This window comes from Dendrobates tinctorius, unplaced genomic scaffold (genome assembly GCF_039654945.1).
Source record: "Dendrobates tinctorius isolate UK_male_01 unplaced genomic scaffold, ASM3965494v1 ptg000044l, whole genome shotgun sequence".
NCBI classification, from domain to species: domain Eukaryota; kingdom Metazoa; phylum Chordata; class Amphibia; order Anura; family Dendrobatidae; genus Dendrobates; species Dendrobates tinctorius.
This window is the reverse complement of record NW_027361712.1, coordinates 33,603,533-33,619,075: the sequence shown is the minus strand read 5'-3', so window position 1 is coordinate 33,619,075 and position 15,543 is coordinate 33,603,533. Positions and strand designations below refer to the sequence as shown.

The window sequence follows — 15,543 nt, the reverse complement described above, 5'->3', positions numbered from 1 at the left end:
GGGTCATTTGTGGGGGGTTTCCACTGTTTAGGCACATCAGGGGCTCTCAAAACGCAACATGGCATCCGATCTCAATTCCAGCCAATTTTGGTATGAAAAAGTCAAACGGCACTCCTTCCCTTTCGAGCTTTGCCATGCGCCGAAACAGTGGGTCCCCCTCACATATGGGGTATCAGCGTACTCAGGACAAATTGGACAACAACTTTTGGGGTCCAATTTCTCCTGTTACCCTTGGGAAAATAAATTGAGAACTAAAATATCATGTTTGTGGAAAAAATATGATTTTTTTTATGTTCACGGCTCTACGTATTTTTTTATGTTCACATGGCGTCTGATCTCAATTACAGCCAATTTTGGTTTGAAAAAGTCAAACAGCGCTCCTTCCCTTCCGAGTCCTGCCGTGTGCCCAAGCAGTGGTTTTCCCCCAGGTATTGGCAGACTCAGGAGAAATTGCACAACAACTTTATCTGTCCATTTTCTCCTTTTACCCTTGTGAAAATAAAAAAATTATTGCTAAAAGATCATTTTTGTGACTAAAAAGTTAAATGTTAATTTTTTCCTTCCACATTGCTTCTGCTCCTGTGAAACACCTGAAGGGTTAATAAACTTCTTGAATGTGGTTTTGATCAGCTTGAGGGGTGAAGTTTTTAGAATGGTGTCACTTTTGGGTATTTTCTGCCATATAGACCACTCAAAGTAACTTCAAATGTGAGGTGGTCCCTAAAAAAATGGTTTTGTAAATTTTGTTGAAAAACGAGAAATCGCTGGTCAACTTTTAACCCTTTTAAAAACATATATTTCTTTGGAAAATAAATAAAATGCAACTATAAAACCCCTGTGCACAGTGAAAAATAAAGTAAATGTCTGAAAAAAATATGCACAAAGATGTAGCAGCATTTATCTCTTAGACATGTAAAGAAAAATTCTGACTGCTTGATGCATCCTCAAGCAAACAAGCTGTTGGGAAATGCTTACGTCAGGGTAATTGTTGAGGAGGTCTCCCAGACTTCCATGTACATTTTTACTCCTCAGATAAAGTACTGCTGAATGTAGAACGACTTTTGCAAAACCAGTCATTATCAGCGTAAGCTTTCATTGATTGTGGGTCTGCAGCCAACTTCATCTATTCAGGACTGGTTCTGAGATTAGAATTAGGGACAACTAGGTTGGAAGGACCCATTCAAATTGTTGCCATTGACATGACACCATTATTCCCGAACCTTGTCCATCTGGTAACTCTGGAATTCACAAGGTGGAAATACTTCACTCTGAGTTTATCTTCTGCTATTTATTGGACAATTTACCTGCTGGGATAGTATTGGGCCATGGCTGCGTAGTCACAATTGATTGGTGTCAGAAGGATATTGTTAAGTGGAGCCCCAACTGTAATAAGAAATGTATTAGTTTTGTATAAATTTTCTCTGCTAATCTGGAGGGTCTACTGGGGTACCTGAAAGACCTCGAAGATGTGTTCTAGGAAAAAGAGGCAGATATTCTACCTCCCCATCGTCCTTATGACTGTGATATTAATCTTATTCCCTTATTCCAAATTACCTAAACTTTACCTGCATAATTTATGGGGTCCTGAAAGTATCGCCATGAAAGAATATGCAAAAGAAAGATTACGGAAGGGACATATCTATCCGTCCTACTCGCCTATAACTGTTGGGTTTTTGGTTGTTAGGCCATGTGCACACTGAGTAAATGGATGCAGAAATTTCTACATAATTTCCGTAGCTCTTGGCAAGAAAAACACAGCTGCAAAAAAGCACGTTTTTGGTGCATTTATGGTGGGTTTAGACCTGCGTCTTTTACTGATTTCAGTGAGGTCAATAGTGAAAAATGCAGGTCAAAAACGATTATTTTCTGCACCAAATCTGCAAGTCACAAATAAGCAACGTGTGCATTACACTTCAGGTTTCCCATTCACTTTGCTGGCATTAGGATTGCTTCAGGTTTTGCTAGCAAATCTGCATGGCAAAAACGCACCAAAAAGGACCAAATCTGAAATGTGTTCACAAGCCCTTAAAAAGAAAGATGGGGAATTAAACCAAATTACGGTTAAGAATACTTACCCACTTTCACACATCCCCGACCTATATAATCATCCTTTGGGGGCCAAATGGTTTTCTAAACTTGATCTAAGAGGGGCTTATAATTAGATACGCAGCCAGAAGGGTGATGAATGGAAAACAGCATTTAACATCTGAGGGTCTATTTAAAAATCTTGTGATGCTTTTTGGATTAACCAATGCACCAGCAGTTTTTCAAAACTTTATGAATGATATATTTTAACCGGTTCCTGACCTGTGACACAGTGTATACGTCATGAAAGTCGGTGCCAATCCAACCTATGACGCATACCCTGTGTCATGAATTCAAAGCCCCCCCTGCGGGTTGGGTGACCGGGGTCATTGAAAGGTCACCTGACCCGCAGATACAGGGGGCTTTGTAATTCACCACAGGGGGCGTGGCTTCGCCCCCATGTGGCTATGATAGCTCTGATTGGCTGTTTCACTTTTAACAGCCAATCAGAGCGATAGTAATATTTCATCAATGAAAATTGATGAAATATTACAATCCAGCCATGGCCGATGCTGCAGTAGCATCAGACATGGCTGGAGACACCGATTCGACCCCCCCACCGGCGATCGCCCCCCCGCCACTGAATGACAGCGGCGATCTGCCGCTGTCATCATCTCCCCCCCCTCATTCCCTCTGCTCCCCGCCAGCTTCCGATAACCCCCTCACCCACTCTCACCGCCCCCGGCACCTTCTATGTCCCCCTGTCGCTCCCGGTGTCCGGCGGGTCCGGTTCATGGGCGCCGCCATCTTGGAAAATGGCGGGCGCATGCGCAGTGCGCCCGCCCGAATCTTCCGGCTGCAGATTCCATTATTTCATTTTGATCACTCTCACAGTGATCAAAATGAAATAAAAAGTAAATGAACCCCCCGATTATCACCCCCATAGGTAGGCATAACTAATAAAAATAAAGAAAATATTTTTATTTTTCCATTAGGGTTAGGGTTAGGGTTGGAAAGAGGGTTAGGGTTAGGGTTGGAAAGAGGGTTAGGGTTGGAAAGAGGATTAGGGTTGGAATTAGGGTTAGGGTTGGAATTAGGGTTACAATTAGGGTTAGGGTTATAATTAGGGTTAGAATTAGGGTTAGGCTTGTGGTTAGTGTTATGGTTAGTGTTGGGGTTAGGGGTGTGTTGGGTTTAGGGTTATGGTTAGGGTTGGGATTAGGGTTAGGGATGTGTTGGGGTTAGGGTTGTGTTTAGGGGTGTGTTGGGGTTGGAGTTAGAATTGAGGGGTTTCCACTGTTTAGGCACATCAGGGGGTCTCCAAACGCAATATGGTGCAACCATTGATTCCAGCCAATTTTGCGTTCAAAAAGTCAAACGGTGCTCCCTCCCTTCCAAGCCCCGACGTGTGCCCAAACAGTAGTTTACCCCCACATATGGGGTATCAGCGTACTCAGGAAAAATTGCACAACAACTTTTGGGGACTAATTTCTCCTGTTACCCTTGGGAAAATAAAAAATTGGGGGCTAAAAAATTATTTTTGTGGAAAAAAAATGTTTTTTTCATTTTCACGTCTCTGCATTATAAACTTCTGTGAAGCACTTGGGGGTTGAAAGTGCTCACCATACATCTACATAAGTTCCTTGGAAGGTCTAGTTTCCAAAATGTGGTCACTTGTGGGGGGTTTCCACTGTTTAGGCACATCAGGGGCTCTGCAAACGTAATGACGACCGCAGACTATTCCATCAAAGTCTGCATTTCAAAACGTCACTACTTCCATTCCGAGCCCTGACGTGTGCCCAAACAATGGTTCCCCCATACATATGGGGTATCAGCGTCCTCAGGACAAACTGGACAACAACTTTTGGGGTCCAATTTATCCTGTTACCCTTGTGAAAAAAAAAATTGCGGGCTAAAAATCATTTTTTTTGAGGGAAAAAAAATGATTTTTTATTTTCACGGCTCTGCGTTATAAACTTCTGTGAAGCACTTGGGGGTTCAAGGTGCTCACCACACATCTAGATAAGTTCCTTGGGGGGTCTAGTTTCCAAAATGGGGTCACTTGTGGGGTGTTTCTACTGTTTAGGCACACAGGGGCTCAGCAAATGTAACATGACGCCCGCAGACCATTCCATCAAAGTCAGCATTTCAAAATGTCACTACTTCCCTGCTGAGCCCCAACGTGTGCCCAAACAGTGGTTCCCCCCCACATATGGGGTACCAGCGTACTCTGGACAAACTGGACAACAACTTTTGGGGTCCAATTTATCCTGGTACCCTTGTGAAAATAAAAAATTGCTGACTAAAAAATTTTTTTTTAGGAAAAAAAAAGATTTTTTATTTTCACTGCTCTGCATTATAAACTTCTGTGAATCACCTGGGGGTTCAAAGTGCTCACTATGCATCTAGATAAGTTCCTTAGGGGGTCTAGTTTCCAAAATGGGGTTATTTGTGGGGGAGCTCCAAAGTTTAGGCACACAGGGGCTCTCCAAACACGACATGGTGTCCGCTAACGATTGGAGCTAATTTTCATTTCAAAAAGTCAAATGGCGCTCATTCCCTTCTGCGCCCTGCCGTGCACCCAAACAGTGGCCCCCCCCACATTTGGGGTACCAGCGTACTCAGGACAATCTGGACAACAACTTTTGTGGTCTAATTTCTCCTGTTACCCTTGTGAAAATAAAAAATCATTTTTGAGGAAAAAAAATGATTTTTTATTTTCACTGCTCTATGTTATAAACTTTTGTGAAGCACTTGGGGGTTCAAAGTGCTCACTACACATCTAGATAAGTTCCTTAAGGGGTCTAGTTTCCAAAATGGTGTCACTTGTGGGGGAGCTCCAATGTTTAGGCACACGGGCTCTCCAAACGCGACATGGTGTCCGATAACGATTGGAGCTAATTTTCCATTCAAAAAGTCAAATGGCGCTCCTTCCCTTCCAGGCCCTGCCGTGCACCCAAACAGTGGTTTATGACCACATATGAGGTATTGGTGTGCTCAGGAGAAATTGCCCAACAAATTTTAGGATCCATTTTATCCTGTTGCCCATGTGAAAATGAAAAAACTGAGGCTAAAAGATAATTTTTGTGAAAAAAAGTACTTTTTTTTTACGGATCAATTTGAGAAGCACCTGGGGGTTCAAAGTGATCACTATGCATCTAGATAAGTTCCTTGGGGGGTCTAGTTTCCAAAATGGGGTCACTTGTGGGGGAGCTCCAGTGTTTTGGCACACAGCGACTCTCCAAACGCGACATGGCAAGCGCTTCTCTTCTGAGCCCTGCCGTGCGCCCAAACAGTGGTTTATGACCACATATGAGGTATCGGTGTACTCAGGGAAAATTGCCCAACAAATTTCAGGATCCATTTTATCCTGTTGCCCATGTGAAAATGAAAAAATTGATGCTGAAAGAAAATTTGTGTTGGAAAAATTAAAATGTCCATTTTTTCCTTCCACATTGCTTTAGCTGCTGTGAAAAAACTGAAGGGTTAATAATCTTCTTGAATGTGGTTTTGAGTAGTTTGAGGGGTTCAGTTTTTAGAATGGTGTCACTTTTGGGTATTTTCTGCCATATAGACCCCTCAAAGTGACTTCAAATCTGAGGTGGTCCCTAAAAAAATGGTTTTGTAAATTTTGTTGTAAAAATGAGAAATCACTGGTCAACTTTTAACCCTTATAACTTTCTACAAAAAAATATTTTGCTTCCAAAATTGTGCTGATGTAAAATAGACATGTGGGAAATGTTATTTAGTAACTATTTTGTGTCACACAACTCTCTAGTTTAACAGAATAAAAATTCAAAATTTGAAAATTGTGAAATTTTCAAAATTTTCGCCAAATTTCTGATTTTTTCACAAATAAACGCAAAAATTATTGACCTAAATTTACCACTAACATGAAGCCCAATATGTCACGAAAAAACATTCTCAGAATCGCTAGGATGCGTTGAAGCGTTCCAGAGTTATTACCCCATAAAGGGACACTGGTCAGAATTGCAAAAAATGGCCAGGTCATTAAGGTCAAAATAGGCTGGGTCATGAAGAGGTTAAGATTGTATTGGAAGGTTTATTGTGGTATACCTTGATATTCTAATTTTTTTGCCTGATCTGAATTCGCACTATGAACATCTCCATTTTGTTTTTCAAAAACTTTGGTAAAATTGGAGAAATGTACTTTTTCTGTTCAAGAAATATTTTTTCTGGGGTTCGTTGTATCAGCTGAAGGGTTAAAGATGGATCATGGGAAGGTGTAGGCCATAATTGATTGGGTTCATCCTCATTATCTTAAAGCATTGCATCGTTTTCTAAAATTTTCCAATTACTATAGAAAATGTATTAGGGTTTTTTCGCAGATCATTAAACCTCTTACTGATCTCACATGTAGGGGCATGGATTTTAAGGTTTGGTTGCTGGATGCTATTACTTTAATAAATTCAAAGAATGTTTCATGTCAGGGCAGAATGGTGGCTCAGTGGTTAGCCTTGCAGCGCTGGAGTCCTGGGTTCGAATCCCACCAAGGACAACATCTGCAAGGAGTCTATGTTTGTGTGGGTTTCCACCGGGTACTCCGGTTTCCTCTCACATTTCAAAGACATACTGATAGGGAATTTAGATTGTGAGCCCCAATGGGGACAGTGATGATAATGTGTGCAAACTGTAAAGCACTGTGGAATATGTTAGCGCTATATAAAAATAAAGATTATTTATATTTATTTATATCTCCTGTTTTAATCCAACCCGATTTCCAGAAACCGTTCATTGTGCAGGTGGTTGCTTCAGAGGTCCTGGTAGGGGCTGTATTATCTCAGGGTTCCAAAACTCTGACCATCTTGCAGCCATGTGCATTTTTATCTAGAAAACTTTCGCCCGCTGAGAGAAATTGTGATGTTGGGAATTGCTCGCTGCTCACTGTCAAATTAGCTTTTGAAGAATGGAGACATTTTTGTAGGGAGGTCACTGTTAAAGCTGATAGTCCAATAGTCTAATAAGGGTCTTATATCATAGGTTTCCTGGAAATCTGGAGGTTCGGTGGCAATTCCAGAAGAGGGGATACTGTCACAATTCCACCTATCGGTGTGTCTGGAAGCAGTGAGTGACAGTTTAGCCGTCCTATCTAGGACTGGGGTGCTTTGAGCTGTTAGTATGATGATGGAGACCTCAGCCATCCAATCAGAGGCTGGGGTGTACAGAGCTGTAAGTGTGTTGAGTGACAGTTCAGCCGTCTAATCAGGGCAAGGGCGTGTCGGAGCATCCTCTGAGTGTCTACAATTCGAGTGACTACCTGGCTCTTTAGCTGTCCCTCTGCCTCCAATTAGTTCCAGTTGTAGCTTAGCTCAAGTCGTATGCACTTGCTCTGTATTCTATGTTCCTGTATTTGATCTTTGCTGCCCAACCCTGCCTTTGACCATCCGTTTGCTTTACCTTTTTTGTCTTGCTCCTCCACCTTCCTGGAATGCGGATCTCAGACTGTAACTGGACTATGCCTTTGCCTTGGTTTATGATGAGATCTCTTGGAATCTGACCCTAGACCTCTTGACTGCCCACCCTCATGGATGGCCGTGTGTAGTGACTAGCATCACAGTTTTGTGCATAATCTAATTTATAGTGACCCTCCACCCCCATATAAAATGGAACAGCACTTCTAATACATAGCCTCAATACCTAATGGCCACTGCCCAGCTGCTTCTGATTCTTTAGATTAGTGTCAGGTTTTCTACATGCTTAAAATGGCTGCTGTAGAAGCAAAGGAAACACTATGGAATGCCTGAACTACGCCTTCTTATTGGTGTAGGATAGGCTGCCACATATGATGACAGTATTGTGTCCATTTGCAAGTGGTCCCCATGTCTCTTCAGCACCCATTTTGGACATGAAAAGGATAGTAAGGATACATTACAAAACTATATAGTTAAATTTAATATGGAGGTAGAGGGTCACTTTAAACCTTTATGAGCATTTCACACAAACTCACTCCAAAAGGAATGGTGCCTGCTAAATAAATAAATGTATATGTACATATATCCTGTAAAGTATACTCACGATCTCATCCTGTACTTTTCTTACTGCTTCTTTAATATCACATTTGCTGTAGGCATTGAAAATTTTCTCCCATATGTTACAACATTCTGTTAATGGTAGAAAAATGCAGAAAATTGTAAGTTCCTCTTAAAGGGGTTGTCCACCTATGGTGCAATTATTTTTTTCTTACTTAACCCTTCAACTCAAAAGCCTGTTTTCACCTTCATGACCAGGCCAAATATTACAGTTCTGACCACTGTCACTTTATGTTGTAAGAAGTCTAGAACGCTTCAAAGGATTACACTAAATCTGAGAATGTAATATTGTGAAATATTGTACTTCATGATAGTGTTAAGATTAATTACCACTATCTCATAGAACGGAGTACAGCAAAAAACATCAAAAATAGATATAGAAACACACAACCTCAGATTATGACCAAGGAAAGAGACAATATGTTGCCAAAAATAATTTTTTAAGTAAAACACCTTTATTAGGAACATGTATAAAAAATAGTAATACTCCAAGCAATGGAACACAAAAAATCAAGCACACATGATTCAATCACGTGTAACTATGCGGCATAGGAACGTTTCATTCAAGTTCCTTTTCAATTAGGTATGGCAATACATTTATATTTATTTCTATGGTATCGGTTATGATTTATCATACACTGCACTTTGCATAAGATTATTGTAATAATAATTTCATAATCGTTACATTTATGCATCATAAATTACTATTGCCTCCTGTTATATATAATATAAAATTTTTTTTTTGCATATATGTCATGCATTATTTTTATGTGTGCATTTTTCATCTACAGTCATGATATTTATCTAGTCCTGGATTTTTGAATGCTCCTTTTTTGTGTTCCATTGCTTGGAGAATTACTATTTTTTATATATGTTCCTAATAAAGGTGTTTTACTTAAAAAATTATTTTTGGCAACATATCGTCTCTTTCCTTGGTCATAATTTGAGGTTGTGTGTTTCTATTTCTACTTCTGGTACAATTTGTTCGATATGAATTGCGTTTATTTCGGAGAAAATAGGAAATTTAGCAAAAAAATTTGAAAACTTAGCAATTTTCAAACTTTTAAATTTTATGCCCTTAAACCAGAGAGTTATGTCACACAAAATAGTTAATAACATTCCCCACATGCCTACTTTACATCAGCACAATTTTTTAAACATAATTTTTTGTGTTAGGACGTTAGAAGGGTTTAAAGTTGACCAGCGATTTCTCACTTTTCCAACAAACTTGACTAAACCATTTTTTAGGGACAACATTACATTTGAAGTGACTTTGAGGGGCCTACATGACAGAAAATACCAAAAAGGTGCTGAAAACCACATTCAAGAAGTTTATTAACCCTTCAGGTGCTTCACAGGAACTAAAGAAATGTGGAAAGAAAAAAATAAACATTTAACATTTCTTCACAAAACTTTTTCTATAGACCCAAATTTTTTTCCTTTTTACAAGGATAACAGATGGCGGAAAACTACTGTTTGGGCGCATGGCAGGGCTCGGAAGGGAAGGAGCACCGCTTGACTTTTTGAATGTAAAATTGTGGCTGGAATAATTAGCAAATGCCATGTCGCGTTTGGAGAGCCCTTGATGTACCTAAACAGTGGAAACCCTCTACAAGTGATGCCAGTTTGGAAACTAGACCCCTCAAGGAATGTATCTAGATGTGTGGTGAGCACCTTAAACCTCCGGGTGCTTTACAGAAGTTTATAGACTTTGAAACGCGTTGAATAAAACCACTTTCTCCTTCATCAAATTGTCCAGATTTTCATCTGTTCAGCAGCATGGATAATATCCACAAATCTCCCTGCATGGTTTCTGATATGGTCAGTCTTTGACTCATGGATCTGCGGCAACTGACGTTTTATGTGCCTTATCAAATGGGCACCAGGTGAGCAATTTTCTGTATAACAGATCTATAAAATACCGGATAAGACCCTATTTGCGCTTTTTCTCTCCTATAGTTTTCATTTGTTTGTTACAGAACTTTATAACATAGAGCCGTGAAAATAAAAAAAACAATTTTTTCCCACAATAATGTTCCTTTTGCCCCACATTTTGAATTTTCACAAGTGTAACAGGAGAAAATGCACCACATGATTTGTTATGCCTTTTCTTCTGAGTATGCCGATAGCCCAAGCTACTTTTGAAGCACAGTGTAAAGCTCAGAAGGGAAGAAGAGAAGGGTAGAAGTTCAGATTTTGTTGGAGTGGTTGAGGGTGACATAACAAATTGGCAGAGCCCCTGAGGTGCCTGAACCGCAGAAATCCCCTATAAGACATATTTTTGCAAACTACACCTCTTAAAGAATTAATCTAGGTATGCACTGAGCATGTTGACACCACATGTGACTCACAGAAATTTATACCATTGGGCGCTGAAGAAAGAATAATTACATTTTTACTGCTAAAAGGGTGTTTTAGCTCCAAATTTTTAATATTTATAAGGGCTAATAGGAAAAAATAGACCACTCAGTTTGTTGTGCAATTTCTCATAAGTACGTCAATACCCTACATTTAATCGGGGACTGCATTTGAGGAACAGTGCAAAGCTCAGAAGGGAAGCAGCGCCATATTGTAGTGCAGATTTTACGGTTATGGTTTGCGGGTGCCATGACCCACTGGGATAGCCCCTGTGGTGCCAGGAAAGCAGAATCCTCACAAAAGTGAACCCATTTTGCAAACCACACTTCTCAATGAATTCATCTAGGGATGTAGTGATCATACTGACATCATGGGTGTGTCACCTAATTTCATACCATTGGGCAGTTAAGAAAAAATAATTACATTTTTACAACAAAAAAAAATTGTTTTAGCCCTAGATTTTACATTTTCACAAGGAGCAATGGTTAAAAATGGCACCAAAATTTCACACAATTTCTGCTGAACGTGGAAATACCCAATATGTGGCTGTACAGTACTGCTTATCCACATGGCGAGACTCTGGAGGGACGGAGAGCTATTTGCCTCCTGGAGCGTAGATTTTCCTAGAATAGTTTGCGGACTCCATATACAGAATCCATAAAGTGCTAAAAGAGCAAAATACCCCTTCAAGTTACACCGTTTTGGAAACTATACCCCTTTGGGAATTTATCTACAGGTGTAGTGATGATTTTAACTCATGGCTGCTTTCCAGAAACAAGCAGCAGTGGATGTTTCTGAATGAAAATTGCAAATCTGCTATTGTAGTGCCCAGTACGTTGTAGTGTCCTCTAAGTAATACCCAACTTGTGCTTCTGGAGAGATGCACCCATAAATTAAGTGTGCTCTCATCGCTACAGAAATGCCAAACATGTGGACTCTAAATGTGGTTTAGGCACACAGTGGGGCTCAGAAATAAGGGGGGCATTTGAATTTGGGAGTGCATAATTTGCTGGATTTCTTTTAGGGGCCAAGAAACCCTAGTGCTTTTCCACAGCATTTATACTGCCAGTAACGTGGAATCCCCCTATATTTCCATTAACAGATAACCAACCTGAGTGGGGGCTTTTTTTTGGGTTGTGTTGAAGCTTTTATTGGGAACATTTTACATAACATTTTGGATCACATTTACCTGGCGATCTACACTGAGCACTTACATTGGGGTTCCCATCTAAGGCCGGGGTCAGACTTGTGAGTACAATGCGAGAAACTCATTCGAGTCTCTCTCATCAATACCCGGCTCTGCCGCCAGCACTCGGGGTGTGGCTGCATAGAAATACATGCAGCCGCACACTCAGGTCAAAGTTCCAGCGACAGTGCCGGGTATTGATGCGAGAGACTCGCACGAGTTTCTCGCATCACACTCGTAAGTGTGACCCTGGCCTAAATCTCAGAATGACATGATTCAGGTGAAACCCCGGAGGGATCCATTCACTAGAATGAGGCAGCAGAGTTACCTTGAACTCCATCTGGCCTCTGTTCAGCGGTGTCCTTCTTTTCAGAGGTGGACAAAACTGTGGCAACGGCGCTTTTTTGCACACTTGAAAAGAAGGACAACGCCGGATCATAGGCCACACGAAATGCAAAGTGACTCTGCCTCATAGGGAAGCTTTATTTATTTTTAATGCCATTCCTTGCTCCTCATTCCTTGGTATAAGTGATCAGACGATTTTATTCTTCGGGTCGGAGCGATTACAGTGATATCAGATTTATAGCTTTTTTTATATTTGGCTGCTGTCACAAACTAAAAGACACTTTTTTTTTCTGCAAAAGCAAGTTTTTGCATTTCCATATTTTGAGAAGTATAATTTTTCCATATTTCTGCCAACAGAGTCATGTGAGGGCTTGTTTTTTGTGAGACGAGTTGATGTTTTTATTGGTACCATTTTCGGGCACATGACATTTTTTGAGAGGCTGGCTAAGAGGAACAGAGTCAATTGTCTGGATGTAAATGGGTCTCGCCAGCATCCTACTGATCAGACCGTAGGTTTGAACCGGCTTCCGCCCCCGACATTAGACAGAAACTGCACTCAAAGTGACCAGTGACCTTCTGACAGCAAAATGTAACAGTGACCACTCTCTGCTCATTCTTCTTGACCTTTCTGCAGCTTTCGACACCTTTTGACCACCATCTCCTACTCTCTAGGCTCCAGTCACTAGGCATTAAGGATACTGCCCTCTCCTGGTTCTCTTCCTATCTTTCTGACCACTCCTTCAGTGTTCTGTTCCCTGGTTCCACTTCAACTCCTCTTCCTCTCACTGTCTGGGTACCTCAGGGCTCAATCCTTGGCCCACTTCTCTTCTCTCTCTGCACGGCCCCAATTGGACAGACCATCAGCAGATTTGGCTTTCAGTACCATCTTTATGCTGATGACACACAACTATACACGTCATCCCCTGACTTTACCACCGCTGTCCTACAGAATGCCAGTGACTGTCTGTCCACAGTCTCCGACATCATGTCCGCTCTCTATTTGAAACTCAACCTCTCCAAAACTGACCTTGTTCTGCTCCCGTCGTCTAACCTCCCTAAATCTGACATTTCCCTCTCCGTGGGTGGCACCATAATAACACCCCGGCAGCAAGCGCACTGTCTGGGTGTTACGTTTGACACCAATCTCTCCTTCACATCCCATGTACAATCTCTTGCCCGCTTGTGCCACTTACACCTAAAGACCATCTCTAGAATCCGCCCTTTTCCCACCATAGAAACAACAAAAACTCTCACTGTCGCCTTGATCCTCTCCCATCTGGACTACTGCAATGCTCTATTAATTGGCCTTACCCTCACTCAACTTTCCCCTCTCTAGCCTATCCTTAATGCAGCAGCCAGGGTCGTCCATCTAGCTAATCGGTATTCAGACGCATCCACTCTTTGCCAGTCGTTACACTGGCTTCCCATTCATCATAGGATCCATTTCAAAGTACTCGTTTTCACCAACAAAGCTCTCCACAGTGCAGCACCACCTTATATCTCCTCCCTCATTTCTGTCTATCGGCCTAATCGATCGCTGCGCTGTACAAACGACTTTCAACTAACCTCTGAACTAATCCATACCTCCCACTCCCGACTCCAAGACTTCTCCAGTGCAGCGCCAATCCTCTGGAATGCTCTACCCCAAGAAATTAGGACCATCCACAATTTGCATAGTTTTAAGCGCTCCCTGAAAACACATTTGTTCAGAGCGGCCTCTCACGTTCCCTAATCAAAGTCATTCTATGTGTAAGAGTGTGTGTTTGTAGCCCATTCACTATCTCCATCTAGCCTCCACTCCCTCAAGATGGCTGGACCATCATTGTAAATACATCACTGTAAATACACACCTGTACTTTGTATCTCCCCCACCCCATTGTAGATTGTAAGCTCTCACAAGCATAGTTGTTTTATTTTGAATGAAAAAAAGAATAAAAGCCAGGTCACCTAAATAGATGACAGGTGCACGGAAGTCCGTCCTGGCTAAACTTGATGACCTGATGAGGAAAAAAAAGGGAAAATCTTCCTGCTCCTTTGATGAAAATCATTTAAAATTCATTTTATTGAAAATGGACTCAACAAACGCAATGAAGTAATGTTTCATTATTAGATTGTGACTGCTTTAATAGTATTTTTGTGTTTTTTTTCTTTTCAGGGATTGAAATTATGTATATGCTTGTTGTCTACCATCTTATACATGATTTTGTGTTTTAATTGTTATGGTTTCATTTAAAAATGTATTGGTTTAGGACCTTTTCTCACATCATGTGATCTTATCACTGGTCATGATTGGTGGCCATTGATTTAAATAACTGTGTTGGAGATGGTGGCACCATGAGCTTTGACAAAGATCACTGCTGTGATTGAAATGCGTCGCTCTGTTTGCCTGATATGAAAAATCCCCGGAGCATTCATTTGTTTTTATAATGAATTTTAAATAAAATGAATTTTAAGTGAGTTTCATCAAAGGAGCTGAAAGATTTTCCCTTTTTTTCTCATCTTGTTTTATTTTGCTTTAGTTATTGTATTGTTAACGTTGTTACTTATGATTTGTGTTTGAAACTGTTAAACAGTAAAGCGCTGTGGAATATGTTGGCGCTATATAAATAAAGATTATTATTATTGAACAAAGCGAGAATCCACCAGATCGACTGCAGCTCCACTATCCACAAGATCGGTAACGTCACATTCTCCACACCAACCACCACTTCAGCAGAAATGGAAAACTGAGACGTAAAGGTGGGGGAAATGTACACACCCTGGTCGCCTCCCTCCACAGGACCAGGGGAACGTGGCTTTGGAGATGAAGTACCAACTTTGGCGCGAGATGGACAGACATTAATGTAATGATCTGTAAGACCACAGTAGAAACATGCCCTCATCCCACGGCAAACTGCAAGCTACCCGGTTTGAGAAGAGACTCCTCTCACCTGCATAGGTTCATTCCTCTGCACCAGTGTGTCCTCCTCCCTAGAAAAAACAACAGGAGGCAGATTCTGTGTATGTCTCTCCCTGAGGCATCTATCCACCTGTATAGCAAGGGCCAAGTTTCTTTCCTACCTAGCAAGGGCCATTGTGGCTTCCAACGACCCGGGAGTAGCATACTGCACCAGAGTATCCTGAAGCCTAGCTGACAGACCCTGACAGAAATGGCTCCTAAGACTAGGGTATTTCCACTGTGTGTCAGTGGACCATCTCCAAAACTCCGAGCAGTACACCTCAGCCGGCCGCCTCCCCTGCTTGATCTTACAGAGTCGAGACTCAGCCAGGAAGACAACATCAGGATCCCCATACACCAGCGCTAGTGCTGCGAAAAACTCATCCACCGACCGCAAAGATGGTGAATCAGTTGGCAGTGAGAAGGCCCAGGCTTTGGAATCACCCCTGAGAAGGGAGACTGTCACGGTATCACCCCTCAGGGTGTCTGGGATGCATTTACTGACAGCTCGGCCGTCCAATCCGCTACAGGGGCGTGCTAAAGCTGTCAATACTTTGATGGAAAGCATGGCCATCCAATCTGGTACAGGGGCATGCTGAGCTGTTAGTGTGTTTATTGACAGCTCGACTAGCCAATCTGTG

The 15,543-nt window shown here is 41.5% G+C and overlaps 1 protein-coding gene and 1 long non-coding RNA gene across 2 annotated transcripts in view; one reads left to right on the top strand and one right to left on the bottom strand.

Annotated features, from left to right (window-relative positions):
* LOC141089178 (uncharacterized) overlaps window positions 1–15,543 on the top strand; it is a 210,579-nt gene that overhangs the window by 156,165 nt on the left and 38,871 nt on the right. The gene's annotated exons all lie outside the window — the stretch shown is intronic.
* The window catches only part of RIPK3 (receptor interacting serine/threonine kinase 3), a 128,327-nt gene that overhangs the window by 80,440 nt on the left and 32,344 nt on the right, over window positions 1–15,543 (bottom strand). The window contains exon 6 of the mRNA XM_073575504.1: window positions 8,062–8,147. Coding sequence (XP_073431605.1) covers window positions 8,062–8,147 — 86 coding nt within the window. The remainder of the gene's footprint in view (window positions 1–8,061; window positions 8,148–15,543) is intronic.